The following is a 26,580-nucleotide window of genomic DNA, read 5'->3' as shown; positions in this document are numbered from 1 at the left end:
AAAAAAAAAAAAAAGAAAGAAAGAAAAGCAAACGAAAGTAGGGCTCATGAAAAGATAAATGGTTCTCATAAAACTGCAACATCACAAAATTTATCTTCCCAAATATGATGCATTGTAGGAAATGTAATTTTCTAGAAGTTCTCAAAATTAGCTCAAACTTAAAAACTGACAGTAGTGAAATCCAGTGTGCACTTTAATACAACAGGATCATATTTTATCATAAAACACAAAACGGGACGATTTTAGTGCACGCCTGCTTTAGAAACACACGTTCTCACTTAAGTACGGTAATAAATGTATGAAATCTGCCTTTTAGGGGTCCTGTAATTTGGGGATGACCAGGCTAAAGCAGCATTACACCATTTATGAGATTCATTTGCACCAAATATGATAGTGTTGCAAACTGGACTTTGTGGAACATGCTCAATAACACCAGTATTTATTGCTATGAACACATGATTACGCTCTAAATTATAGCTGTGAATCAGCGGAGAAGAGCATTTATGCTCTGGCCTTGTAAAAGGATGTTTCAAAATCCTCCCAGGGTCTCTGATTCATGGAGCTCATGGCTGTAAATTCTGGCTTTACAGGTTTGTATTTGTTACAAGCAAAAATAATAATAAGAAGATGCTTTTTTTTCTTTTTCAAGTGGTAATTAAAAAGATAGTCCTGGGCTTTGGGGTTTTAAGGCTGTGCTCGCCAAGGAAATAGTAAATAATTAATTTCAAATGCCAAGTTCAGCATTTTAAAAACACCCATTGTTTTTACCCGCCTGTTCCTGTTTAGGGTCGGGGTGGGGGGCTGGTGGGTGAGGATGAATATGCCGACAGGTCTTTAGCCCATCACACATTTTGTTTCCATGATAATAAAAAAAAGTAAGTAAACAGATGAGGAAGATTAATGTACCTGGAGTCACGCTGCTCCTCTGTTTCAAAGACTAACATTACTGTAGAAAAATAAACCTATACATTATACATATAAACTAATTTTCTGGCAACCTGAAACCAAGGATGTGATGGGTGATCTCCTCTCCACATGTCATTTGTAAACATTAGACAAAGCAGAATATCCAAGAAATGTGCCTGACTTGATTAAAGAAACAGAGCCGTTTCTTCTCACCAACTATATTAGTTAACAGATTCTGACAACTAACCCTAAAGACAACATCAAGCATGTAGAAAACATTGTTGAATTCTTCGCTAAAATCCCACCAAAGACTCTTTATCTGTCGGCCTGAAAAGTAAAACTGCAGCCTTCTCAGCGATGCTGCCATTTCATAGGTTTGAAGCTGAATAATACCAGACAATGGAGCTCTGAGGAAATTTTTGCCCAGCACTTGGTAATTTCCCTAGTAGACCGTCCCTCAGAGCCCAAGCTGCTCCGCTTGTTCAGATCACATAGTTCAACGCCGCTCGTGCTTCGGCATGGCAATCACTCTGGAGAGCCGGAGAAGAAAACAAACAGCTTCTCCCCCATTTCAGCCAGATTACTGCAGAGAGGAATCCACGGTGGAGAGACTCCAGCACAATTAAAAGACATTCTTCCAGCTCCTCAAGCCTTTTCTTTCTTTCTTTTTTTCTTTTTTTTCTTTTTACAGCCTAACTCACTCTAAGTAATAGCTTTTATATTTAATTATTGAAGTATTGAGCACTGAGTAAGATGGCTCTTGCCATAGAATAACCTCCTGGAGGAGTGAAGGAACAGACAGACGACATCTTTCGTCATCTCTCAGTAATGAAATGCCATGAATGGATCACTTTGGAAGATAAAATGGCATCGGGAGCAACTTTAAAGTGTAGATTTTGTGCTCCTATGGTGCCACAGAAAGCTTCAAGCTGTAAGCCTTTTAGGCAGCAGAATAATACACATGAAGTGGGCGCCCTCTACTGGAAGATTATGGTACTGTAGTTATTACTATAGGGACAATACATCTTTTCTATCTAAACATAAATCTGATTTATATCATATCCAAACATAAATCAATCTGTTGATTTAATCCACATTTATAGACTTACCATATATGGTCAAATAAAAACAAAAATATCTAAATTTTAGTGCAAGTGCAGTTTAAGTGAGGTGCATTTAACTCAAAACTTAAAACAAAACAACTTGTTTATGAACAAGATTTGTATCGTTTATCTCTTTGTTGTTTCAGTGCTCCATTTGTCCTCAGGCCACTTCTTTTTTTTTTCCTTTTCAACCCTTCATTTATGTGTGCTTACACATCCCAGGAACACTTTTTAATTGGCTGTCAGAGTCCAAGGTGTGCGTGAGGTTTTCTACAAAAAAAAAAAAAAAAAAGTAGGGGTGCACTTCCGTTGCATAATTGATGCTCGCTATTAACTTACATTCTCGCTGGGCAACAAAGAAAGCTGGCCCATTAACTATTCACCGGATGATTTGAAGAGAAAAATGATTCGGTGGCTCCACTGTGCCTCTCAGTCCACAGGCATCTGATTTCACACTTGTGAATAAGGCATGTGCCGTCTCCACTGGCCATATTTTAACAGCAGAGCCCCTCGAATTTATTCAGTGGTCAGATGATTAAAGTACCAACACATCGATACCACGACTGACTCAACACAGGAGCACCATCAGTAGAAGTACGGGATAAATACTTATATAATTTATGTGTTACCTGTTGTAGAAAGCTCTTTAAATTACCTCACTTTGTAGAAATGGTCTGACTGGACTGATGAGCTAACAGCTAGTCCGAGTGCAGCTAAGACCAAAGTGGACTACTGTTGTCTAAAAACGTCTTCAGTCTCAAAAAAAGAAAAACTACTGGAGCAAACTCTTTGAATCGGCATCATTTGATATAGTTCTACATAACCTTTTGTATGTTTTTTTATAGTTTGCCATGAGTACCTTTAAAATTAGAACGCATTTCTTTAACCACCCATAAATATTGTCAAAGTTTGGTGCATTTAGCTTAGTTTCAACAAATAGTACGCCACATGGTACATTAAATTAAAGAAGTAATATTCGTTGTAAGTTTATGGCCAAAAACAACAAATGCCATTTGTTTATTTTCTATCCATTATGATCATCAATGCACCATGATTAACAAAGAAAACCCACATCGCTCATATATGTTTGTAACTACAGTATGTTTATAAAAAAAAAAAGTCTGTTTGTTGTTTTGTATTTGATCAATAAGTTTTCAGTGTTTCAGACGTGAAAAAAAAATCTGCTGCATCATTTCTCGCTCACTTAGCCTTGCCAATGATGAGGATGCTCATGAGGAAAACCATGATGAAGAAAATCCACATGAAGAACCTGTCCATCACCTTGGCCACCTTCTTCCATTCGGCCCCCTTGGCGCACGTGGCCCTCTGCTCTCGAAAGCAGTTAGCGATGTACTCCACGTTGCGCACCAGCTTCGTGTCCACATTGGGAATTGCGCTGGCGTAGCTGCAGAATACGCAGGGGCCGAAGGTCACGGCGGGGCCCTGAGGTGGGGGCTTTTTGTCTTCAGGGCAGCACGGGGGCTTCTGGTCCTCGGGGCGAACCTTTTGCTCTTCTGAGGAGCAGTCACTCATAAGGACTCTCCCGTTGGAGACGTCGTACTTTCCAGGCGCGAAGCTGTTCAGGTGGCTGCCCTCTTCTCTCGTGATGTGGTGGTGGACCCTCACGCTGTGCTGCTGCCTGGAAGGCTGAGACTGGAGGTGTCTGTGGCTCTGGTGGCCATCTTGGCTGCTGTGGCCTCGGGGCTTTCCGTTCGTGTGAACGTGGGAGTTGACTTTTTGGTGACTAGCATCCTCCTGGAGGCAGCTAGGCGAGGAGGAGGAGGAGGAGGAGCCAGAGGCACAGTTCTCCCCCACTTCGTACACAAAGAAAATCTTGGACATGTAGTCGATGATGAGCACTTTAGCCCAGTGTGGGACTGGTTTGGCCTCTGCGCCACAGAAGTGAATGTTCATGATGAAGATGGTGAGAGCTGTGGAGGCTGTGACCATGGTCATGGTGGCTATATAGTACTTCCCTGTGCAACAAATGAAGATAGAAGGCAAAAAGCTCTTATATTAGAAAGCTAAGAAGCCATGGTACTTTTCTGCTCTTCTTTGAAATTATTGCCAAAAAGGCCAATGATGTTTTTGCCCGTGTGCACGTGTTTGTTTGTCTGTACCCTCTTACCAATCAGCGGCACGCTCTCTGAAGGTGGCATGCTCTCGGCCACCATGAGCTGGAACACAGTAAGAGCCAGGAGGACCGTCACCCCGAGGGAAACCTTCTCCCCGGAGTCTGCAGGCAGGTAGAAACCCAGAGGAGCCAGGAAGGAGATCAGGAAGCAGGGCAGGAGGAGGTTGAAGATGTAAAAGGAGGAGCGGCGCTGCAGGAGCACCGTGTAGGTGATGTCCGGATACGGGTCAGAGCAGCAGCCGTACATTATGACATTCTTAGTGGCCGGCATCCCGTGGCACTCCCACTCCACGTTTTCCACAAAGTCCGACAGGTCGCCGCTGTCCATGCCCATAATGATATCTACCTAAGGGTTGGAGGGAGCGATGAGGCAGATTCTGAAATTCTTTTTCAATTTACGGGCAGATGTGTGCGAATGATCGTGGCGGGAAAGTGATTGTCAACATGTCTACCTGGTTGCCGTTGTAGGTCCAGGAGCCAAATGTGAGGTTACACTCCTGACTGTCGAATGGGAAATAGGAGACATCCACCACACAGGAGCTCTTAGTGATGGCAGGCGCATCCCAGGTTATCTCTCCATTGTAGCGCAGCCTCACGTTGGTGTCCATCGGTCCTGAGAAGTCATCATCGGCTCTGGAAGAGAACAACAACAAAAAAAGGCTCAAAACTCACCTGTGTGTGTGTATAATCGTGGCTTCAAACCGCTCCTATGTTTTGACACAACACGATGTCAGTGTGCAGTTTCTTCAAGCAGTTATTTAAATGATAACATTTAAATAATTGCTATATGCTAACAAGAGCGTTATTCGCCCAAATTCTAAACTGGCGGCTTGAACGTGTGTTTGTGTCGGGTGACGTACGGGCATACTTGTTATAGAGGACGAGGTCGGGCCTCCACACCAGGCTGCTGGGGATGTGGATGACATCCAGTCCGTCATAGTCTTCTTTGTTCCAGCGCAGGTAGGCATCATGCCAGGTCTGCCTGATCCACAGGTAGGCGATCAGCACCTGGTTCCTCTCATCCTTCACACACACACACACACACACACACACACACACACACACACACACACACACACAGTTACAATCAGATTCATGACAATACCTATTATAAGCTTTGTCTTGTTCATATATTGTGGATTAAAATGAAAAATATAGATCTTTGCTATTTCTTTACACTGAAGGAAGAGTGTGGAATGTGTGAAAGTTGAAGAATCCATTAGTAATCCTTTCAGCCAAATATTATAGCATGTCAGCATCTGTTTATTGTTGCATTTTCTAGTTTCTGGCACACCTTTGAAGCTACAGGTCATTCCAAGTTTGAAGATGTTTCCGAGCTTTCACAGACTTAAAACAGTTTTAAACTCTTGAGAATGGCAGGAGAAACCTAAAATAGAATCTGCTAGCGTTCCTTGAAGCAGTTTGTGGAGGACGCTAAAATGTGCTTCCAGTCGGTGTCCTTTTTTTTATAGACCGGTCTCTAGTTTAGCTTTACTTCTTTGACTACACAAGGTCTGCATGCAGAACTCTCTGTTCCGATAGTCCGTGTAACTTATTCGTCCCTTTGTTATCGCCGGCCACCATGAAAGGCCAGCGGTCATGTAGCTGCCTGTACCTGCGTGCATGTCTGAGCAAACGCACTGGATTATTTTCAGGGGTTTACATGATACTTTCATTTAAAGTCAGAGGCTCTGCAGCTGCCATCAGCTGACTCTCCATGCTCGACCAGTTCACCTCCATTACAAACTATAAGCAGCCACAGAGGAGTTGTGATAAAAGAAACAAGTGTCTGATTTCCATGTAAAGCTTGTTGTGTTTTCTCCAGACGCTTCATGAGATGCAACGCTGTGCCTTCAATGTAAAGCTAATTGAAGTACAATATCTATTAGGATTGTTTGTACTTTATTTTTTAATTAAGTCTCCGATTAAGCAAAGGGGAGCTCAGTCCATTGCATATATTTGTATATCTTCGAACAACAGACGCTAAATGTAGATTTAGGAGAGCGCCGTCTCCGGATCTCCTTTTCTGCTGTTCACCTGCACGGCTCGGGCAGACAGGCCTCAGATTATCATGACAACTGAAATCCAGACCCGTCTGTCAATATCAGGTGAATGAAGGCCCATAAACAAAGAACACACAAGAGCTTTGGGTAACAAAACACCCAGACACACACACACACACACACATCTATGGTTTGGTTCTAATTTGTGTTAACTCAAACGTAACACTGAAAATAACACACGTCTTGGTATGAACGCAGAGATATCACATTCAGGCGGAGTACAGACGCATGTTCACTGAAGCGCTGCCTCACTGAACCTGAACGGGAACCTGAACCACATGAATGACAGAAGACCTGGTTTTAGTTTTATTTTTTTTTACAACTAAAGGTCTGCCTGTCATTCATGAAGATCATCTGTTACAAACTCAACAGAAATCCAGAGAATAGTTGGATCAAAACTCCACATCCATGTTAGTTTGCGTTCGCCCTGGCCTCAGCTTACCGCGTTTACTTGAGTTCTGCCAAATTCGTTTAACCAGAGTGTACAGCTAGCAAGTTTTAATGAAGTGCAATTATTTGCCTAATTAGGTTTGTGCTGACTATTAATTTTGTTCTGCTGCTGTAAAACCACAGTGGGGTTGTGGTAATTAACAAAAACCAGTTACACGTTTAGCATCGAGACAGTAGTTATTTGATATTTATCGCCCACTACTGAAAAGCAAAGACAGAGCGATAATGTTTTTGCCCATGTCTGTTACAAAAAAAGCTCTCACCAACCACTGAACAAATTTAAATGAAATGTACTGGATATACATCTATAAGTAATTAACTTTGATGTGTATTCCTGTAAGGAATTACAGGCCTTTAATCACTTTAAGCTTTCGGCATTTAGGGCGTCTTTTAATTAAAACAAACAAAGAAATCTTCTCTCTGGAGATATTTTATGTTTAGGAAAGTGCTAATGTCTGATATTGTGTTCCAGTCTTCTCATCACTTCGAACAGGGTGTCCGACACCCTGAGCCGAACTTATGAGCTGGCACACACCATGTCTTTGATCTGAGAGAGGGTGATCTGTAAGGTGACGTTGAGAGGCTGGTCTGTGTCGTCCACGGGCCGCAGGGCGCTCGAGTAGTTCTCCATCAGGTCATTTAGGAGCTTGTGGGCGAAGTGGCCCTGAGCACAGTGAGCCACTGGGGGCAGGAAAAAAAGATTGTGTTATTTTACCATTTCAGGTTTGCAAACGATGCCTTTTTAATGTCAAGCTAATGTAAGTCTAGTTGATTGAGATTAGCTCATGTTAAAGCATTGAGGAAGATAGGAATATAGTTTCTTCTGTTCGTTTTCTTTCTTTCTCTTTATTTCGAACAGACAAAATAAATATAAGCAAGGAAAAAAAAAAAAATTTATATATATATATATATATAAATAATTACAATAAATTGTCTTGCCCAATTGACATGTAATCTTACATTATCTGTTCGAAAAAAAACAAACCTAAATCTCACATTCTCATCTTTAAATGTACAATTATTTAAACATGTTATATCATCAGTAGCATTATTGGTTATTGAAACACTCATCTTACATAACATATTTCCCAATAAGCTCCTTTTTAAACAGTTTTTTAAGCTGGTTTATATTTTTGGCAATCAAACTTTATTTGAACCATTCAAATATCAAAACCATCAGACTGATCAGGCCATGGCTTTTGGTGTTTCTAACTTTTACATTTTAACTTTATTTACAAAGAATCTCATCATATAAATACAGAGATTTCAATTGGTTCAACATAGTTCTCTTTGAGATCTGCTTCAGCGCCCTTGCTTTGTTTTTGTCTTCTTGTGCTACTTTTAGATAGTTTTGCTCACTTCAACTTTTACCAGGGGTTATGCTCATTTTAGCTACTGTTCTGCTTGTTTTAACTATTAATCAGTTTCAGCTTCTTCAATAAATTTAAGCAAACTCATTCATCCCTCAGCATTCACTGCATTTTTGCAGAAAATGTAAAATTCTCTAGTTAAATCCTTGATGTTATTTTAAAAAGGAAATTACTGTAGCCAAATCAGCATTGCGTTTGCCAGAGCAGACTGTTCAGCTCGATGGTTTAAAAGTCATGCAAAATTTAAGAGTTGCGTAAAGGCTGTCTTCTTCAAACCTGAGGCGATTTGAGAACCCAACCTTTGTCATTAATGACTTAAAATCTGTTTTATTCCTCAACAAACAAGCCCAACTGAAGACTCACCTTCAGGAAGCAGCATTGTCAAACAGATAACCTGGATCATCTTGAACATTTCTGGATATCTCATCGACAATCTAAAGGGTAAGTGGACTCCGTTGTCCTGAAAGTCCGGCGTTTCCTCCCCTGAAAGCTCTACATGATGTCCGTTGAACCCCAGTTGAACTCGGCTGCAGATAGCGGGGTTTCATCTGGCCCAAGTCGCCGCTGCTATCGCCGCTTGGCAGGGGAGGCAGCGTTGTCTGCTGGCCGGGAATAAAACTCTTGGCTATCACGTAGCAGGAGGAGGCTGAGGGGGAAACAGGATGCCCTCGACTCGTCGCTTCAGCACACACACACACACGGCACTTTTCGCCTGTCAGACATGCAGCCTGAGCTGGGGCCTCCGGGCGGCTTCTATCAGCAACCAACGGAGGAGGAAAAGGCTGGAAGTTTCAAAGAAAACATTTGATCAAACTGTTCTCTCAGCAGCAGCTTGATCTGTGGTAATAAAAACAAAATGAAGTGCATCAAGACATGCATACATGTTTTGAACAGAGACAAAAATAATTAAGCCAGTTTAAGAGCATCTTATCAGTCCTTTGAAATCTTCCAGACCTTAAAAGTTTCTGACTCGTGACGTGTGCAGCTTTGGTTTTCACAGGATCCACAAATTCGCCTTCAGTGGCATTACAATCGTTTTAATTTTAATTTCTCCTGTTTGGACGCCAGCTCCTAAAGGGTCATCAGACTTTTTGAGCAGCTGTTTCTAACATCACTGCGTCAAATATGCATCCACACCCAGTGGGAAGACGTCACATTAGTGTTCAGAAGCTGCAGCACAGAACAACAAAAAAATAAAAAATAAAAACCCAGAAGGATTTTTGGAACTGAGTAAAGTGAAGCGATGCTCAGTTTACTGCCAGAGTTTCTTGGCCAGATTTAACACAGAAGAACATGCAGGCCATCTGTAGCTGCGCACGTTCTCAGCTTACACAAATAGAAGAGGGGGGAGAAAAAAAAAGACCTGATAATTATTCTGAGCTTACAGACGCTTACTGAGGATCCACCTGTGCTTAAAAAAAGCTTCCTTTAATAAAAGTTAAACACATTAGCAGTTAAAGCACAAAGTACGCCTATAAAGAGAGAAAGTCTGACATGAATAGCCCGTACACATTCATCAGAACCGGTCCGCTCGCTCCACTTTTATTGCAATGTAAATCCCCGTCGGCTAGATTCCCGTTTGTCTAAAGTTAATTTACTGCCTCGTTTTTATTCAAATGTATGCAGATTCGACTGTACTTCCAAACAAACGCTGGCTCCGACACAACAGGAAGCACAAAGAGGTGCACTATTCATCAGCACTGTAACCGAGGGTAATCGTTCAGGAGGCAGCATTTTGATGCGGAGAGATTTGAAAACTCGGCACAACAGAGAACTCGTTGACGAGGATAAAAAGGGGGAAAGAAACGGGAGGGACAGTTTAGATTAATTTACACAGACTTTAATCTTTTTATTTACAGATGAATCATTGACATTTTATCCGTTGATTTAATTAGGATGATGCAATATATATATTTTTTTTCTTCCCCAGACTTGTCACAGGTCGTGTTACTACAGAACAACATTTTTCTTTTGTTTCCTTTCGGGTTTTAAAAAACAAGAATCCAAATGTATCCCTGTTGGCGGCCAAAACCAAATAAAAGTTCTCTCTCTTGTATTTTTTGTTTTGTTTGTTTTCTTCGTGTTTTTTTTTGTTGTTGTTTTGTTTTGTTTTAAATGCGAGGGAGAAGAACAGGTGAAGAAAGCCATGTCGAGCCACGTTTGGCGGTGGGAAGGTTTTTTTTTGTTTTTTTTTTTGGGGGGGGGGTGTCTCCTGCGGGAGCTGCCAGATGTTGACGGCTGAGGGGGGGAAAACTCGGGGGATGATGATGAAGAGGATGATGGCTACTGTGCGAACACCTTAGACACTTAATGAGCCGCTTTCCAGAACAAAGAATAAGCCGACCTAAGTAGTGCACTACGATACATGCTCGATTCATGCATAACAGCACAAAAATGTGATTATCTTCTCTTTTGATACCTATTTTACCTAAAAATGTACTATGCTCACAATGCAATACTTTGCTAGCAAGATGTGTTCGGATATCAGCATCTTGCCGCTGACGTCAAAAAATTGTAACTCTTTCAAACTAAAGTGCCCTATTCTGTTAAAGGCGTAACCCCAATACAAATGAGTGAGTGACTTTTCTTTATAGAACTAAAAAAAAAATGCATAAATCCTAATTTAAAAGGTTAGGACTTGACTTAATCCCCATTTTGAAAACAGGCCCAAAGTGTTTCGAATGAAAACCAGGTGCAAAAAAAAAAAAAAGCCCTCCTAAAAGGCTGGATTCTCTTCAACATAAAGGTCATAAGAAATAAAAAATAAATGCACTGCATAGGCAAAGGTACGCCGCTGACAGCAGCTTCTTGGACGAAGCTGGGAGAAACGGTGGGAGGTGTGGGTGATGCTAGTTAGGGGGGGACGGTGTGGATTGCTGATTTTAGCACTGAGTGGAATGTTGAACTGACTTTAAAAAAAATTGAGGTAAGAGCTGACAGCAGATGATTGGAGAGTGGTGCAGCGGAGGTGACGGAAACGTCGCACAGAGGGGATAAAAGGGGGGGCTGGAGAAGTGGTGGAGTGTGTCCAACGTAAAACAGAGGGAAGGGGAGGGGGGGTAGGATCGAGCAAGACACGCCTTCACACAGCAGGAGTTTGGAGGAGAGCGAGTGTGTGTGACGAAAGAGAGATGGACCCGGGGGGATCGAAGAGGGCGTCGAAATTCAGTTACTCAGCAGGAGCTCCGTCGCCGTCTCCACATCCCAGGATTTTGACGACAACGCCACTATAACTGCATTCTGTGGGCGAAGACAAAAACATTCAGTAGATTATATCTGCAGCAACGCTCAGCAGTTCAACGCACAGCGGGGGGGGGGGGAGAAAAATGTTTACGAATACGTACTTTTTCAAAGCCCATGGCACAGAGTTTGTCTATTTTGCGTGTGTACTCCGGACTGGAGACGGGAGCGCCTGCGTAGACGTGAGACCAGAGTCTCGCTGTCTGTTTAAACATCTCTGGATTCTGCTTGTACTGGGTGATGAGCAAACATGAGAAGCAGAAGAAGGCTTGTTGAAAAGGAATTCAGCACACTACTATCAACAACTGAAAGGTGGCGTAACTTTGTTTAGGCTGAATCAAGCTGTCAAGATTTGCATTTTGCCTTTCTTTTGTTGTGAAATGAACAGAAATAAAAATCCTAAATAAAGATTACATTACTGCCAGAGTATTTGTTACTAAAATAAGAACCTTCACAACAAATATTCTGAATGTAAGAAACAGGGGTGGGCAGTGATTTCTGTGTTCAAGTCGACAAAAAAAATGGGGAAATCTGAATAAATTAACTGATGTATAAATGTGACATGGTGTAAAAATATTGAATGGTTTTTTGTTCAAATCATCATGGATATTTCTGAAGTCTGAGTTGTTTAGGCAGTAAAAATTTCACTTTTTAGTATTTGTTCTGAAATGTTACCTTAACTCATGAAACTCGTCTAATTCTCCAAACTGAGATCACTTTTTCTGCAAGTAAGACACTAACTCCACACAACCCTACTTTAGGAGAAAAACAAACACCCTTTTACAGTTAATGGGTGCCACTGTAGTAAAGAAAAACCATACCAAACTAGTTTTGGTGAAAACAGATTGTATTACATGCGTCAACAGAGAGATATACAAGCAGTTTTAGATCTCATGTGCTTTTACTTTTTTGTATTTTAGGATTATTTGCTCATGTTTGGAATATTTATCATTTACTTACGTTAGTGATGGCCTGTCTGTACGTGTAATAAAAGCAGGTAAACTGCTTCCCACCTGGGACATTTTAAATTGTTTGCTGACAGTGGCGCGTCGCTGAATGGTATTGGAGTTGAAACGGTGATCGGTGTCCTTCATGGAGTAGAAAGTATTATCCACCGGCCTCCGCAACAAATAATCTCCAATGACTAATAATCTGAAAGGTGCATTCAAAACAAATGCTTCATCTGAGTTCTGAGTGACGCACTTTTGGTGACGTTATAATTTTAGGACAGCGCCTGTTGAACTTCTCCAGGTAAATGTTACAAGGTCTGGGATGTGAGGAAGGTACCTCAGTTTTTGCTACTTCAGTAAAGCAAAACTGTATGGCAGTGACATCATATTAACATATTACTTATGCATACAAATGTATGTGAAGGGCTTTAATCTTCTAATAGTTTGTATTATTAATTAGTCTGACAATTATCCTCATTTGTAGGAATGTATTCTCTAAATCATGGCACAAATAGGATGTAGGAAGTCCATGACGACCGATATATTTGGGCTTTGAGATGGCAAACTTCCAATATTTAGTAACTCCACAGTGCAAATGAGAAAGCATAAATACTTATGCAGACAAACCTGATTGGCTACCACTGCATCCTGTGGATCGTCTGGTTCTGCGGCTGCCAGTAAGGCTTGTAATGACAAAAGAACCGTCCTCAGTGTCATGGCTGCTGCCCTGAAACAACATATTAGGAGGGTGGAAAGTTAATGAGCCAAGAAAGAAAAAAGAATTCAAAAACTAAACTTCCATACTGGCAATTAACATTTGTCCATGCTTTGTGATGTGTATTAAAAACACTGAACAAGCCCATTAAATTTTCTTATAAATAAGATGTAGAAGAGATGACCTGACTGACTTGTAGAGAAGATTTATTGTTGGAGTGCAGATGGAAAAATGTGCAATTAGAGAGAATTCCCTAACATTTCAACAGAAATAGTGACTCGAGTGACGCCTGCTTATAGATCTAAGGGAAAGGCCTCCGTTAATAAAGTTAAATATTATAACAGAATGATCATGCTCAATAAGCAACTCATTAAAAAGAAATATGTACAGAGTGATGTTGTAGGAAGGTTGCAGCGCACAAACCCCTCTTTACAAAGATTACAGCACATCTGAGAGTTCAGTAAGGAGTGATCTGTAAAGTTCCAGCAACAGGATGAGTCATTTTTCATTATATTCTCAATTAACAGCCAAGTGCCTGGGAACGCATGTGGCATTCACCAAAAGTGCTAAATAGGTCTGAATTTTAAACCCCTACAGCAGGGGGGCATCTCTTGGCTCTGCCTGCTGCGAGGGCGTGGATATAGTTTAACCTCAAAAAGGTTAAACAGGAAAACTAATTAGATAAACTTAAAAGCATTGCTTTGGGTTCCTTTTGTTGACAATCGACTGAACTCACCTTTCCTTAATTTTCTCGAATCATAGTTAACATTTGAGCTCTAGATTATAGGAAAAATGTTGTTTTTTTTCCCAACAACCGGCCAATAAGATTGATCCCTAATTCCAATTAAAGGCTTTAAATTGCCTGGGAAGTTTGGGAAAAACAAACAAACAAACAATAAAGAATTTCTGCACTTCTTGACAGGAGTACCGCAAAGAAACTCCACAGCAGAGAGCCAAGAGAAACAGATGTCTAAAGACGCATCAGACGATCCTGACTGCCGGCTGCGAGTTTGGAGGATCAGCATCACGTCCCTCAGAGAGAAGGGTCCGATAAAAACAAACAAAGATTTATCATTTCAGGGATAAATGTTCACTCGTTCAAATATATTTATTTATTCAAATCGGAAGCTTTTACTTGTTTTTCTTCAACAGATGAATGTCAGAAGTTCAGTGTGGCTTTGGCCACTTTTGTGATCATTCAGCGCATATTTCTAGATCCTTGCGCGCAAATTAAACGTGACCTTTTCTGCTGACAATGCAGAACATTTCGCCACTTTCTTACCTCAGCCACGGGATCTCTTACTTTTGTTTAACCTCGTCATCATTTTACTCGTTTGTCTTCTTTTGTAAATGTCAGCCATTTCACTGTGCTTACTAAAGGACCTGCAGGCACTAACCTGTCCCGACATTTCACAAGTCAACTATTACTGTTTATTTAAAAAATAAATAAATAAAATGCTACTGAAACCTGCAAAACACCACGGTTGTGACCGTGAAATTCATAACAAGACTCGACAAATCTATTAAAAAAAAGTATGTTTAAACAAGGTAAACAACGGTGGAAATAAGGGTGAAACTTCTACAGTGGAAACCACAGGAAAAAAAGGAAAAATTTTGGATTCGATGTGTGATTTTCAGTCTTATATAAGTGGATAAGTATGGAGTGGGAACAGGGATGTTGGGATTAATTTACTCACCACTGATCTTTAAGAATGTCCAGACATATTGCACCTGTGACTGAGCTGATGTTGGGATGCCAGATCTTTGTGATAAACCGCACCTGAGACAATAAAAGGAACAATTTGCGGATTAGCACAGAGAGAGGGACTTCTTAAGCCAAAGGGGTATAAAAAAAAAGAGATAATTTGTTGCATCGAGAAATAATTCATTCTTACCTTGGGTGGATTGAATGGATACGTTTCGGGAATTTTAATTTCTAGTTGATATCTACCACCTGCAAAAACATAAATACAAGATTACAGAAATGTGACAGGGATTTTTCAAGTCTGCTAAACAAAGTGTTTTGAGTATTTTAAGCTAGCACGATTAGGTGGTACATGACATTTTGACCAGAAGAAGCCCCTTACCTTCATATGGCGTGTCAGGGGGTCCCGCTATCTCCCCTTTAAGTTCTGTGAAGTTCTCATCCACCAGATCTACTTTTATCTGGTTTTTGCTCGTCTGAAATGGCAGAAAGGTGGGGGAACATCGCTTAAACTAAGTGTACTACTCAGGTAATATAGCACACTGTCAAAACACAAATCTGCCTTTGAGGCGTGAGCTCCAAACGTATAAAAAGTTGACCTCAGCTTGCTTAAAAACTTACAGATCTGTGTGAAATTAGTACTCGAAAGTATGTTCACGTGAGTGCAGAGTGGCGATGACAGAAAGGGGGGCAAGTACTCCAAAACTACCGATGCTAGCAGCTAACCTAGCAACCACAGAAACCATGGCTCGTTTAATTCCATTAAAACGCCTATAGTATGTTAACCTGCCTTCAAGCAGCAGTTATTTCACGGCCCTAAACCTCATTATACTGGCATACAGTTAGCCAGCGTTAGTAGGTATTTGTCAACACAACCCTTTCAGGGAGTTAGCTAATGCTAGCAGCAGCTTCAACGGTGAGCCATCGAGTCGTCACCCTTCATTCAACCATAAAAAAGAAGAAGCGACAACAGCCACCCCTCGGAGAGCGGCCAGCGTGGCCAAACCAACCTCCTCGCTTTTAAGGACCTCCTTGAATTCCCGTTTTATCCTCTGAACTGCGATATTGGCCATGGCTTCCCCCGTGTTCCCGTCCGGTTGCGGCCTCGGCGCCGTCCGTCCGTCTGACCAGCTCGCGAGCGTTAGCTTCACTTTTGAAACGCGGCGTCAAAAATAAGAGCCTCGGGGTTTTCTCGCCGCTCGTCTCGTTCGTCCCAGTTTTTTTGACGGGGAGGTTCGATTTTGGAACGGGAAAACAGCTCAACGTGTGGCTGTCATGTCAAATGTGCAGCAACACAATGGTTGGTACCGAAAACATTTTAATACCAAACTGCATGCAGTCTGGAGGAGAGGAGGTCATGTGATCCGAGCCACCCTGAACGCCTCATCCCATTGGTTGATCACTATTCAATTTATTATTATTATTATTATTATTATTATTATTATTATTATTATTAAAGTATGTCACAAAACAAAAGTGGCGTCAATGCAAAATTATAAGTAACAAATAAAAGCTATAATAAATATTAATGATTATCATATGGTATTGTTTTAGATTAAATGCTTGAAGCTGTAGTTACACTGCTCTGGTAAAGGTGTCACAGAGTTAATGTTTGTGTCATACTCAGTTTCATAAAAAACTCAGGTCTTTTCTACTCAGATATTTATTCAGTAGCAATTTACATTGCATGATCCTGGTTAAAACAGTGCGCTTTGTATCTGTCATATACACTTCACAACAATTAAATGCTCTTAAGATGCAATTTTGAGGCAACACAAGACAAGCAACTACATCTAATTCTACAAAACTATAAATATGTGGCTATGAATATGCATTTCATTAGTTTCGCTTTGCTGGAGTCAGTACTGTCATAATGATGTTTTTTTCACACATGAGCTTAATATGGTTTTGATGCTATTTTTATATTTTTAACAAAAGATAGACTAGCAGAATTTATTTGTCCCGTCATTGCTTCACATGGTGTCACTAGGTGGCATTATTGTCCTGCACTTGGAGAATTACAGCAAGGTAACTGTTCAACACATGCTTGAATAAAGTTGAGATTACTTAAACAACTTACAAGAACTGGTACCACTCACCGTTAATATGAACCTGAACTTTATCACAGTTACACAGCACGCTATTAACATTGATAACGTTAAAATGAAATGTGCTAAAGTGAAGTTTTCTCTGGACTGAAGCTTTCAGGCACAATCAACAAATAGGTAATCCTGACTTCTCCTTTAAAATAATCTGTGTACCTCATATTAATATTTCTCAAGATTTGTGAAACAGCGATAAGTAAACAGTTCAGTACTTTTGCTATAAAGTCAACCCATTGCCATTTTGTGATCTCTGAAAAATACAAATGTCTTAGAATCTTTTTTTCAGGTAAACCTATAGGAAACGCAGCATTGTGCAGCCACACACTGCTTCTGCTACATGTTACTGAGTCACTTAACAAGTGGACACAAACACACTGGTGGTGCTCCCTTCCTTCACCTCCAGTTCAGCCTGCTCCTCTGTCTCCTTCGCGTTCGTCTTCGGTTTCTCCTGCTGGCGAAAACAAAGACAAGCGCAGCCATCACAGCGGCTGTTGTGAGGACGCAAGCTCCAAAAACCAGTTTCACTTTGTTCCTGTAGATCCATTCATCTGCGCTGCACGGCTGTGTCTCATTGTTGGCAGGGAAGCCACCGAGAGTGATGATTTTATTGAAGGCTGCGACGGAGGCCTTGGCTTTGGGTCGGTGTTGTGTTGAGGTGAAGAGGCCGAACAAGGGGGAGTGTCTGTCCTGGAGCTTCCACACATAGAAACCCTGCAGGTTGACCCGATCAAGATGGTAAGCTGAGAACGGAAAAAGGACATTGTCAATCAGCTGCAAAGAGACATTTTCTTATTCTACAACATGAGAAATTGCTTAAAACTCAAACATTTTTCTACTGGATGGCTGACTTGTGTAAGAAAAAAACACATTAACAAGGAAAATAGGGCACACCGGTTTCTCAGATAATAACAAGATCTTCAAATCAGATACCCATAATTCAAGATTTCCTTGTTTAAGCATTTCAGTTATCCAGGAGGCTATTTGTTTGTGTTTCAGAAATCTCAAACATCATTCTTCTTTAAGCAAATGACATCGCTTTTTCCATATATGCACATTGGACTTTCAGCTCCAGATATTAGTACAGCCTTTTTATTGAGAATAAACATTGTGAATAACAATTTCATCAGGGATGTCCAGTATTCAAATTGTAACCATAAAAAAACTATTTCAGACATTAGCAGTTAGAATAAAGACTAGCAACACATTAATCACAAATTAAATATTTATGTACTTTGGTTGTTTATTTAAAATGAAAATTATGACTTGTAAAAACTAAATTGTACTTATCTAAAATTGAGTTTTTCCTCATAAGATTTCTATTTCAAATACATGTAGTGTTTTTTTTTTGTTTGTTTGTTTTGTGTGTGTGTGTGTGTGTGTGTGTGTGTGTGTGTTTAAATTGGAAAAACATGCTTGAGTTTATTTGAAGTTGAAAGTTCAGCAATGGAAACTCTGATGTCATTTGTTCCAGGAAGAATGACGTCTAAGAAATGTGAAATGTTGACAGTAGATAGGACAGGTGACGTTTTGAACAGCTGAAATGTTTGTTTTGTCAAGGAAGACTTGATTTATGAATACGGTATCTGCCATGTGAAGCCATTAAGTGTTTAAATGGCTGCTTAAACATTTTAAATTTATCTTAATTTTCCTAATACAATCTAAGTTGTGGAGACCTTTAATTATCATTCTGACTAGGAGAAAAGCCGTTTTTCACAGCTATAAAAGTAATTAGAGAAGGGAGCATGCTTTGATTATATGTTACACTGGCCTGCCATATTTAAACAGGTAAAACATGAAAACACTGAGCAGAACTGCTCTTTATTGTTTGCCTTTCCCTCCTTTTTATGCCTTTATTATTTTCATGCCTTCTCATTAAGTCTGGGTTTTACTGTACGAAGAAGTAAGGCAGTTAAACTTGCATTATCTCTGTTTCAATATATACTCTTGTGTGATTACTCAACACATCCTGGCTACCCCTACCTTTGAGCGCCTCCTGTAGGTAACTCTTGAGGTAGTGCTGTCTGAATTTATCCTCAGCAGGAGCTGGATCATCGGTCCCGCTGCCTGTGACAATGATAGGCAGAGTCCTTCCGTACCGCTGGCTCACCCAGTTCAGCATTTTTCGCAAGCCCCAGGGGACCAGAGCCTGTCCCAGACTGGAGGATGGCCAGCTGGGGTCAGTGAGTATCGAGCAGTCATGGTCAGGGGCGTGCTCCTTCTGAAAGGTGGCCTGTGTCGGGGGAAGAGGAGAAACTAGACGAGTGGTAAAATGGCTCAGGGCGATAAAACTCAACGCTCCTCTCAGCTCTTTTCTCTCTGCGTCAGTGAAAGTAGGGAGAGGCGATTCAGGGAGACCCATAATTCTTGCTCGTTCCTCCAAGTATGCCATCATCTCAGGTGGGTATTTCCCCTCCCTCTGTTCCTCCTGGTATCCAGACCCCAGTAGGGGGTCCAAGAAGCGACCGATTTCAAACAGAAGGAATCTTTCTGCTGCCAGTGTGTGCGATTTTAGGAACGGGTTGGCAGGTTTGGCCCAGTCAGCATGTAGTGCAAGAGATATGAGTGCTTTCCGTTTACTGTATTCCCTCTCATACAACCTCCAGGCTTTCGCATGAGCCAGAAGGAGGTTATGAGCTGCTTGATGCCTCTCTGTTGCATTAGGGTAAATATCTATCAGCCTGTTTGGTTCATTAATGGTGATCCAGTATCGAACCCAGGTACCCAGCTCCTGATAGCAAAGTGCTGCGTATTCTTGAAATGCTTCCACTGCGTTGTTTGTTAGCCAACCTCCAGAGGCTTGCACCGGTTCTGGCAAACCCAGATTTGGAGCTCTGTGTGTTGGGAAATACATGACGACCACAGCCTCCAGGTCCAGCTTCTTGAGCTCCATAAGAAAACAGCGGTAGTACCTTTCAGAAGTACAGACGAAGGTGTTATTCTTTTGCAAACAAAGAATAAATTAGAAGACATTAACTTGAAAGTATGAATTCAGATCTTTGGAAGTGGAGTTTAGTGAAAAGGTTATGAACAATTAATATCTTACCTGTTGTAGATATCGTTTTGAACAACTTCAGTTTAAAGAAACCAAGTTTAAATCTGACTGTGCTGATAAACTGATGGCTATAATCTGTGTGGGACCAAGATAAAAGTGGATTGCATTTTCTTAAAAAAAAATACCCTGATCTCAAAAATGTTGCTGTTCATTTAATAGTTATTTGCAAGTGCAAACAGAAGTGGCTAGCTGTTGCACTTCTTGTGCAGCTTGGGGCACTGCTGCAAGAAAATCAATATATTCCTGCTGTAAAGACCATGTTAAGTAAAATTGTCTGCGGTATAAATGTTTATAAAAAAAGGTTCACATGAACAGCTATGAAATCTTTTATACTGAAGTCATCTTAGGATGACAGAAATCCACTCAAACTAGCCATCAGCTTGTCAATCTGGTCAGAATTCAACATTTCTCCAAATGAAAACAAAGAGCTATCTACAACAGGTAAGATATTAACTGTTCATAATCCTCTCACAAAACTCCACTTTAAAACATCTAAACTATCTCTTTTATCTGAGTCTCTGTTTGAAATCAGGTTGGATTTTAGCAATAGAATTCATTTTTATAACCTGAAATAATCAAATTCATCTGAATTAAGTTTGATTTTGAGATTGCCAGTGTGTTTGTACCTCAGAGCTTCAGTGTTCACAACTGAGCGGTCTCCCTGGGGTAAAATCAAAGACCAGTTCAGAGCGAAGCTGTAATGAGTCGCTCCGGTGGACGCAAACAGGCGAAGGTGATTTTGGATCGCCAGATAATCAGTGCACTGCACTGGTCTGGTGTGGAGCTTCACCCCAGGGATCAGTCGCAGCGATCCGTCCCCTGTCAGGTTCCAGCTGTAAACATGAGGGTCAGTAAACTGTGGGGAGAAAGGGAAGAAGCGGACCTGCAAAACAAACAGAATCAACTCGAGAAACGTGCACTTTTGCAGAAAATTCAGTGTGAATGCTGAGTGCTAAATGGTTTCGGTTAAATTTGTTAAATAAGCTGAAACTGACTTTCTATGAGAAAAAAATAAAGCTGTAAATACGGTAAAACAATTCAAAAAGCATAAGCAAAGTCATTGCCAGCATGTCCTAAAAAAGCTGAATTTTTAAATATTTGAATGACTAAAATAGCTGAAGAACTTACATTCCAAAAAATGTACAAAAGAAACGCAAACAGGAAAACCGTTTAACACAAATATTTTAGGCTGTTTTTTTGTTTTAGGCACTTCTTAGGCTGTCCTTCTCACATCTTACCTGCATGGTAGAGTCTGCGATACCCCAGTGAAATTTGCAGGGAAAATGGCCTTTAACCTCTATGGAAGATTCGTCAGAAGGGAAACCATTGTCAGTGATAATCTGCCTGTAATACTGTGCCGTGGTTTTGGGGATCCTGGTTCTGTTGGGTTGGTTAAAGTCAATATAGAAAAGGCCCCGTCTAATACTGTAGCCATAATTCCACTCAAACCCATCCACCAGTGACCAGGCTGAGTATCCAAACACCTTCACACCATCGAGCTTGATGGCTACAAAAGAAACAAAGGGACTTTTTTTGTTGTTTCATTATACTTTAAAGGAGTTATGTTACATTTTTGATTTCACTGGTTGTACACTTACCTTGTAAGACTTGGTTGATAAAGCGCTTCATCAGATAGATTGCCACAGTGTCTTCCCTTCCCACACTGGCATCGGAGTACCAGCTTCCTTCGGCCACCAGCACGTTCAGGTTCCCATACTCCAGTTTTATCCAGCTCAGGAGGCGGCGCAGGTCTGGGGTTAAAGTCTGCCCGTTGTGGACAATGTTCCTGCCCAAACGGACATTGTTTGGCCCAAAAGACAAAGCAAAAAAGTCTGCTGTTTTCTGTACCCAGAGCTTCTCCTCGGGGGTGAACGTAGGCATGAGATCTGTGTGCTTCAGCTTTAGAGACACTGGGTAGTCTCCTTCACCAAAGATGGGGTTGGCAAACCAGCCGAGAACAGCCTCTATAGACTGCTGACAAAGTGGAACACTGGCAGAGGTGGCTTGGCCTTTCTGAGGTTCCACCCAGTGGGAACCTAAAACAATGGATACTTTCCCCTTCTGAGTTGGACGGAAGTGACTGTTGTAGGTCTGCCAGGCTTTGGCGTGTGCCTAAAAATGACAGCAAACAAAATTTAACGGTTTTGCAAAATTACAATAGATTACAGTCTGTCTCTTGCATGTTGGCTACATTCATTTTAACTTCATCAGCTTTGGAATACTGTTACTCAAGATGCATGTATGTGGACCACACCACCATTTTTTACCTATATATAACATTCATAATTTCTGCTCTGACAATGTCAGTATATAAAATGTGAAATATGTCTGCCATGACTTCAAAATACAGCTAATTATTTGATATGTATTCACTCACAGACAGCACATCTCTGCTAACAATAATTCAGTTTCTTTTTTTATCTAAAGGTCTAGCATTGCTTGAAGGAATGCATATCGGACTTTCATGTTATAGTTTTAAAGAAAGATCATCTCATGATGAGAAATGATGGCGTTATGGCCATTTTGGTCAAAACTCATTAAAAGTTCTTGTGATGTTGTGAAATGTTGTTATCACTGGGAGTTAGCATGTTAAAGATGAGTCTCAGCCACTGCCATGTAATCTTTGGGTCATTATCTGACAAACTGAGTAAATTTTAGTCATTATTTGTGTGGTCAAAGGTTGACCATCTTGAATTGGATTTACTCCAGAAATCAGTAAGTTATAAATGTCAATCCAATAATTACTTTCAGAGTTTCATTAAAGTTCGTGCGGCGGTTCCTGCAACATTTTACTAACAAGCGGTGTTGATTGAAACAGTTAATTCTAAAGTTTTAAGCAAAGATGTTGCACAATGTGTTGTGCTCAGAGTATGTCTTGTGTATGCTGCTCAGCTACTACCACACCAAATGTTAGCTCAGTATCTGTTAAACTGACTGAAGGCAAAAGAATAATTACAGCATAAATATTACTGTATTTCTGAACCCAGATATCTGGACTGAAATGTGCAGCGAGAAAAATAACTGCTTAAAAGAAGTATCGAGTATTAAGTATTGCAGAAATTAAAAGATATGTTTTACGAAATGTAACTGAAAACTGTTTATAGGTTGTTTACCATACCAACAGATCCATAAAAAGAAGGCATTTAGATTGAGGCAAAACAGAAGCGTGCAGAAGAAACAGAGAATTAATGAGACCTTTCAGGCTGGAGCAGGAAATCATTATTTGCTTGTTCCACCTTCTCTGTGTTAGCTGGGAGCCTACCATCTGTGCCTGACAGCATAAACATAAGTGATTATTAATGAGGCGTATCTCCCTGACTTCCTGACACACACAAAAGTGCTGATGTGGTGGACTTTGACCTCAGTGTCTCTGCAAGTGTCCTGTTAACTTATCACAAACCTGTCAATAGAAATATGGCCAACCAGTCATCAAGGAGATAAAGCACCAAGCGAGTGGAGATGTTTGGTGTGTTTTCAGAGAAGCTGCATGCTGAACAAACGTTGGGTCAAATAGGACAACACGACTTATTGGAGCGCTGATGCGGTCTGTGTTTACGTCACCGTCCTTTGTTCCAACAGTCTTTTTTTTTTTGCACATATAAACATTCACTGACCATCATCATAAAATGATAAAGCTGTAGGGGTTCAAAGTTTGCACACAGTCTGTGTCTGTGTGTAATTGAATAAAATGCACAAAGTGGTTAAGAAATTCCGTAGGACTTCAGGGCTCCTGCACATTTTCCATTTTTAAAACTTCAAAATGGTTGGGTTTTTTTCTGTTAATTTTAAAGTCATTTTAGCTGTTTCATTTTAGGGAGTGTGTGTGTGTGTGTGTGGGCAGTGTTGTTGTGAGCGTGTATGAATTTGTAAGAGCCAAACACTCATATGAAGAATATCATAATACCAAATGACATATGCAGTTAAATGCATAAACACAGTAAATATGCAGTATGTTTTAGACAACAACAATCTTGACCTAAATCTAATCTGCCCACTTTTAGGGGGGTTTAAGCAGTTGTAAAATTTAGCACACACTTATACAACAACTGTGCTGGTTTATATGTCTGATTTACAAAACTCAATAATATCCAAACATTTTTAGAATTTAAACATGCACAGTATTAAATATATTGTTTGTTCTTAACATTTTCCATGAGTTTTAGAGCTCAAATGCTAAGTTATAGCTGTTGGGTCAAAGGACCAAATATTGTGTCAAAAGGCTGGACCCAGTGGTTGGGTTCGAGAGGAGCCATGTTTTTCACAGTCCACCATTTTAAACCAGAAGCCGAACAAAGCTGGACCTGACTACAGCTCTGCTTTACAATGTAATAAGTAAAGGTAAGACAGTAAAAACAACTTGTTAGATGTTTAACCTGGTTGGTTTTTAACAACTTTAGTTTGCACTAAATGTTGAGTTTGGGTCCTTAAACAACAATCGTTGGTGCTAGCTAGCTGACGTTAATAGCGGTTAGCGCCAGCAGCTAGAACCGACATAAGTTGTATTTAGTCAACAACCCAGATTTTGAGGATGTTCTTTTTAACTATTAGTAGCTCTAATTCAACAAAATAGTCAACACAATTTTGGAGTAGAAAACTCGACCCAGGATACTGGGTCAAGCACCCTCCATACCCCTACTTCCCACTGCCTTGTATGCCTTTTATGTATTAAAGTCACTGCATTTTCATTAATTACGTTGTAAAACAGTACATATAGGGTGTCACAACAAGGATTTATCTGTATTCCTGTGGTGACGATGTTCATTTTATTATAAAGTCAAGGTGAAAAATATTCTGCTTGTTTGAGCAACTTTTATAAAAGATGATTGCACTTTTGCTGCCTTTCCACACTTATCCAAAACTGGAAAGTACTAAAAGCAAATGTTATACTTTCCCATACTCTGTTGGAGCCCTGGGACTTACCTTGATCAGGTTGTGGGCAACAATTAAAGAGCCAGAAAGCCCCCCTGTCTCTCCGGGAGCGTGCACTCCTGTCCCGTACCCCTGCACAGCCACCAGGTATGGATTGTGCATCGTGAGCCAGTATTTAACACGGCCCCCAAATGCACGGAAACAAAATGCAGCGTACTCCTCAAAAAGCCCCACCAACGTGGCGTTTTTCCAGCCGCCGTATTTCTCCTGGAGCGCCTGTGGCAGGTCCCAGTGATAAAGAGTGACAACAGGCTCGATTTTCTTTTCCAGGATCCTCTCTATGAGGCAGCTGTAGTGCTCCACAGCTGCTGCGTTGGGTTCCCCCGTGGCATTGCCGTCAGGGAAAAGTCTCGGCCAGGAGAGAGAAAAAGAGTACGATCTTACACCTAAATATTCCAGCGCTTCCACATCTTCCTCCCAGCGATTGTAGCTGTCACTTGCCACATCTGCGTTCGCTCCGGTGTTCTGACCCCTGACAGAGGAGTGGGTGAAACTGTCCCAGATGGAGACACCTTTCCCATCCTGGTTCCAAGCTCCTTCCGTTTGGGAAGCAGAGGTCCCCGAGCCCCAGAGGAATCCTGGGGGGAAGTCATCATGAAGGAAAGACTGGTTTTTGATGAAGGGGCTCGGTTTAGGTTGCTGCCAGATGCTGCTGCCCTCCCCGGGAGAAGAGGCCACCTGGTTCCAGAGGAGCACCAACAACAGGAGGGATAAGGAGAGGAGAACAGGATGGGAAGGATGGTTCAGCATGCTGAAGGAGCCCACGCTGTCCCAGAAATCTACTTGTGGGTGACAGCAGGTGTCGGTCAGCTGCTCCTTTTTATCATAATAAATCCTTTTCCAGTTGACAGGGGAGCCATTGTGGCCAGAAGAGGAGGAATAATGAAAGGCAGTGAAGACGCATCAAGGTGCAAACTGGTTTTTTTTTTTCCCTTTCCCTCCCTCTGAGTACTTGTGCTACGGCTCAGCCCCTCCCCGCTCCATGTTCACATACAAAGGTTGACTCATATCTGTGCGTGCTCATATTACTGTACTACAACCTATCAGGCATGTGATGTTTACTTCCATTACTACGCTATTGATTGAGTATGTCGCTAAAAATGAAAAGACATATAGGGGGGGGGGGAGGTCACGAGATTTCTGCCTACATCAGGGAGCTGTTTTTAATGAGTGAGCACAAACACGGTAACAGAACTGACAGGCACAGTAAAGAAAGTCTTTGGGTCAATAATTAGCTTGCACTCTGATCTCAGCTTCATAACTAAGACGTAGACACACACACACACACACTGTAGACTCTTCATTATTCATTGGTCAAACCTTGAAAGTAACATTACGCACTGTCTGAGTCGACATTGTGTGATCTCGCATGATCTGTTAGCACTTAGCATATGTGTTGTGAATGACTATCAGCTACTACCAAGCCAGAGTTTAGCTCAATATCAGCAAAATAATTGAGTTATAGCCTTTTTTGTGTGTGTGTTTGTGCTTTCTCAGATCAGTTAGCTGTGGCAGCCATCTTGAATTGGGTTGACTTTAAAAGTTAATTGGTTGTAGATGTCCGCTTTTACCTTCTGCAACGAGCAAAAACTAGCTTTGTACATTAGATGACGGCGTATAGAAACATCAAGCTTTTTTTCCCCCTGTTTTAATTTGTTTTTATGCTTGGAACAGCGCTAACAACATTTGCAGTGTTCCCTCCAGATCTGATCAAATAAGGCCAGGTGAGAACAAACACAGCAGGTTATATGACCTTATTCAATTTAGCTCCCATTTCTGTGTGTGACCCAGTGCGAGGCTGAAAAACAATGCTGGGAAGTGTCCGTCTGTCTGTCTTTGACAGTCTATCATGAAAAAT

At 41.0% G+C, this 26,580-nt stretch overlaps 3 protein-coding genes across 3 annotated transcripts; all 3 read right to left on the bottom strand.

Annotated features, from left to right (window-relative positions):
* Positions 1 to 2,885: 2,885 nt before the first annotated feature.
* Positions 2,886 to 9,718, bottom strand: LOC108242416 (neuronal acetylcholine receptor subunit alpha-9-II). The gene is made up of 6 exons (XM_017427221.3): positions 8,390 to 9,718; positions 7,192 to 7,337; positions 5,012 to 5,166; positions 4,596 to 4,776; positions 4,138 to 4,489; positions 2,886 to 3,985 (listed from the first exon to the last, which is right to left on the bottom strand). Exons 1-6 carry the CDS (start codon positions 8,451 to 8,453, stop codon positions 3,210 to 3,212), a joined length of 1,674 nt encoding a protein of 557 aa, XP_017282710.1. The 5' UTR covers positions 8,454 to 9,718; the 3' UTR covers positions 2,886 to 3,209.
* A 339-nt stretch (positions 9,719 to 10,057) lies between these two features.
* ube2ka (ubiquitin-conjugating enzyme E2Ka (UBC1 homolog, yeast)) lies at positions 10,058 to 15,985 on the bottom strand. The gene is made up of 7 exons (XM_017427222.3): positions 15,647 to 15,985; positions 15,019 to 15,112; positions 14,827 to 14,885; positions 14,629 to 14,711; positions 12,844 to 12,943; positions 11,371 to 11,499; positions 10,058 to 11,266 (listed from the first exon to the last, which is right to left on the bottom strand). Exons 1-7 carry the CDS (start codon positions 15,707 to 15,709, stop codon positions 11,192 to 11,194), a joined length of 603 nt encoding a protein of 200 aa, XP_017282711.1. The 5' UTR covers positions 15,710 to 15,985; the 3' UTR covers positions 10,058 to 11,191.
* Positions 15,986 to 16,283: 298 nt separating this feature from the next.
* On the bottom strand, positions 16,284 to 25,651 carry klb (klotho beta). The gene is made up of 6 exons (XM_017427099.3): positions 24,714 to 25,651; positions 21,392 to 21,905; positions 21,032 to 21,300; positions 20,420 to 20,676; positions 18,722 to 19,650; positions 16,284 to 17,481 (listed from the first exon to the last, which is right to left on the bottom strand). The coding sequence occupies exons 1-6, from the start codon at positions 25,470 to 25,472 to the stop codon at positions 17,135 to 17,137; spliced, it is 3,075 nt and encodes a 1,024-aa protein (XP_017282588.1). The 5' UTR covers positions 25,473 to 25,651; the 3' UTR covers positions 16,284 to 17,134.
* Between the last annotated feature and the right edge of the window lie 929 nt (positions 25,652 to 26,580).

The sequence above is a fragment of the Kryptolebias marmoratus genome, linkage group LG9 (assembly GCF_001649575.2).
Source record: "Kryptolebias marmoratus isolate JLee-2015 linkage group LG9, ASM164957v2, whole genome shotgun sequence".
NCBI classification, from domain to species: domain Eukaryota; kingdom Metazoa; phylum Chordata; class Actinopteri; order Cyprinodontiformes; family Rivulidae; genus Kryptolebias; species Kryptolebias marmoratus.
The sequence above is the reverse complement of the archived record's forward strand: the minus strand, read 5'-3'. Positions and strand labels throughout refer to the sequence as shown.

Coding starts and splice junctions, on each gene's coding strand:
- LOC108242416 (XM_017427221.3), bottom strand. CDS start 8,453: ATGAGATATCCAGAAATGTTCAAGATGATCCAGGTTATCTGTTTGACA. Junction 7,338..8,389: donor GACAATGCTGCTTCCTGAAG/GTGAGTCTTCAG, acceptor TCCTGCCCCCAG/TGGCTCACTGTGCTCAGGGC. Junction 4,777..5,011: donor GACCTCGTCCTCTATAACAA/GTATGCCCGTAC, acceptor GTTCTCTTCCAG/AGCCGATGATGACTTCTCAG.
- klb (XM_017427099.3), bottom strand. CDS start 25,472: ATGCTGAACCATCCTTCCCATCCTGTTCTCCTCTCCTTATCCCTCCTG. Junction 21,906..24,713: donor TTGCCCACAACCTGATCAAG/GTAAGTCCCAGG, acceptor TGTCATTTTTAG/GCACACGCCAAAGCCTGGCA. Junction 20,677..21,031: donor TCGCAGACTCTACCATGCAG/GTAAGATGTGAG, acceptor TTTGTTTTGCAG/GTCCGCTTCTTCCCTTTCTC.
- ube2ka (XM_017427222.3), bottom strand. CDS start 15,709: ATGGCCAATATCGCAGTTCAGAGGATAAAACGGGAATTCAAGGAGGTC. Junction 15,113..15,646: donor AGGTCCTTAAAAGCGAGGAG/GTTGGTTTGGCC, acceptor CTGCCATTTCAG/ACGAGCAAAAACCAGATAAA. Junction 14,712..14,826: donor ATCCATTCAATCCACCCAAG/GTAAGAATGAAT, acceptor TTATTGTCTCAG/GTGCGGTTTATCACAAAGAT.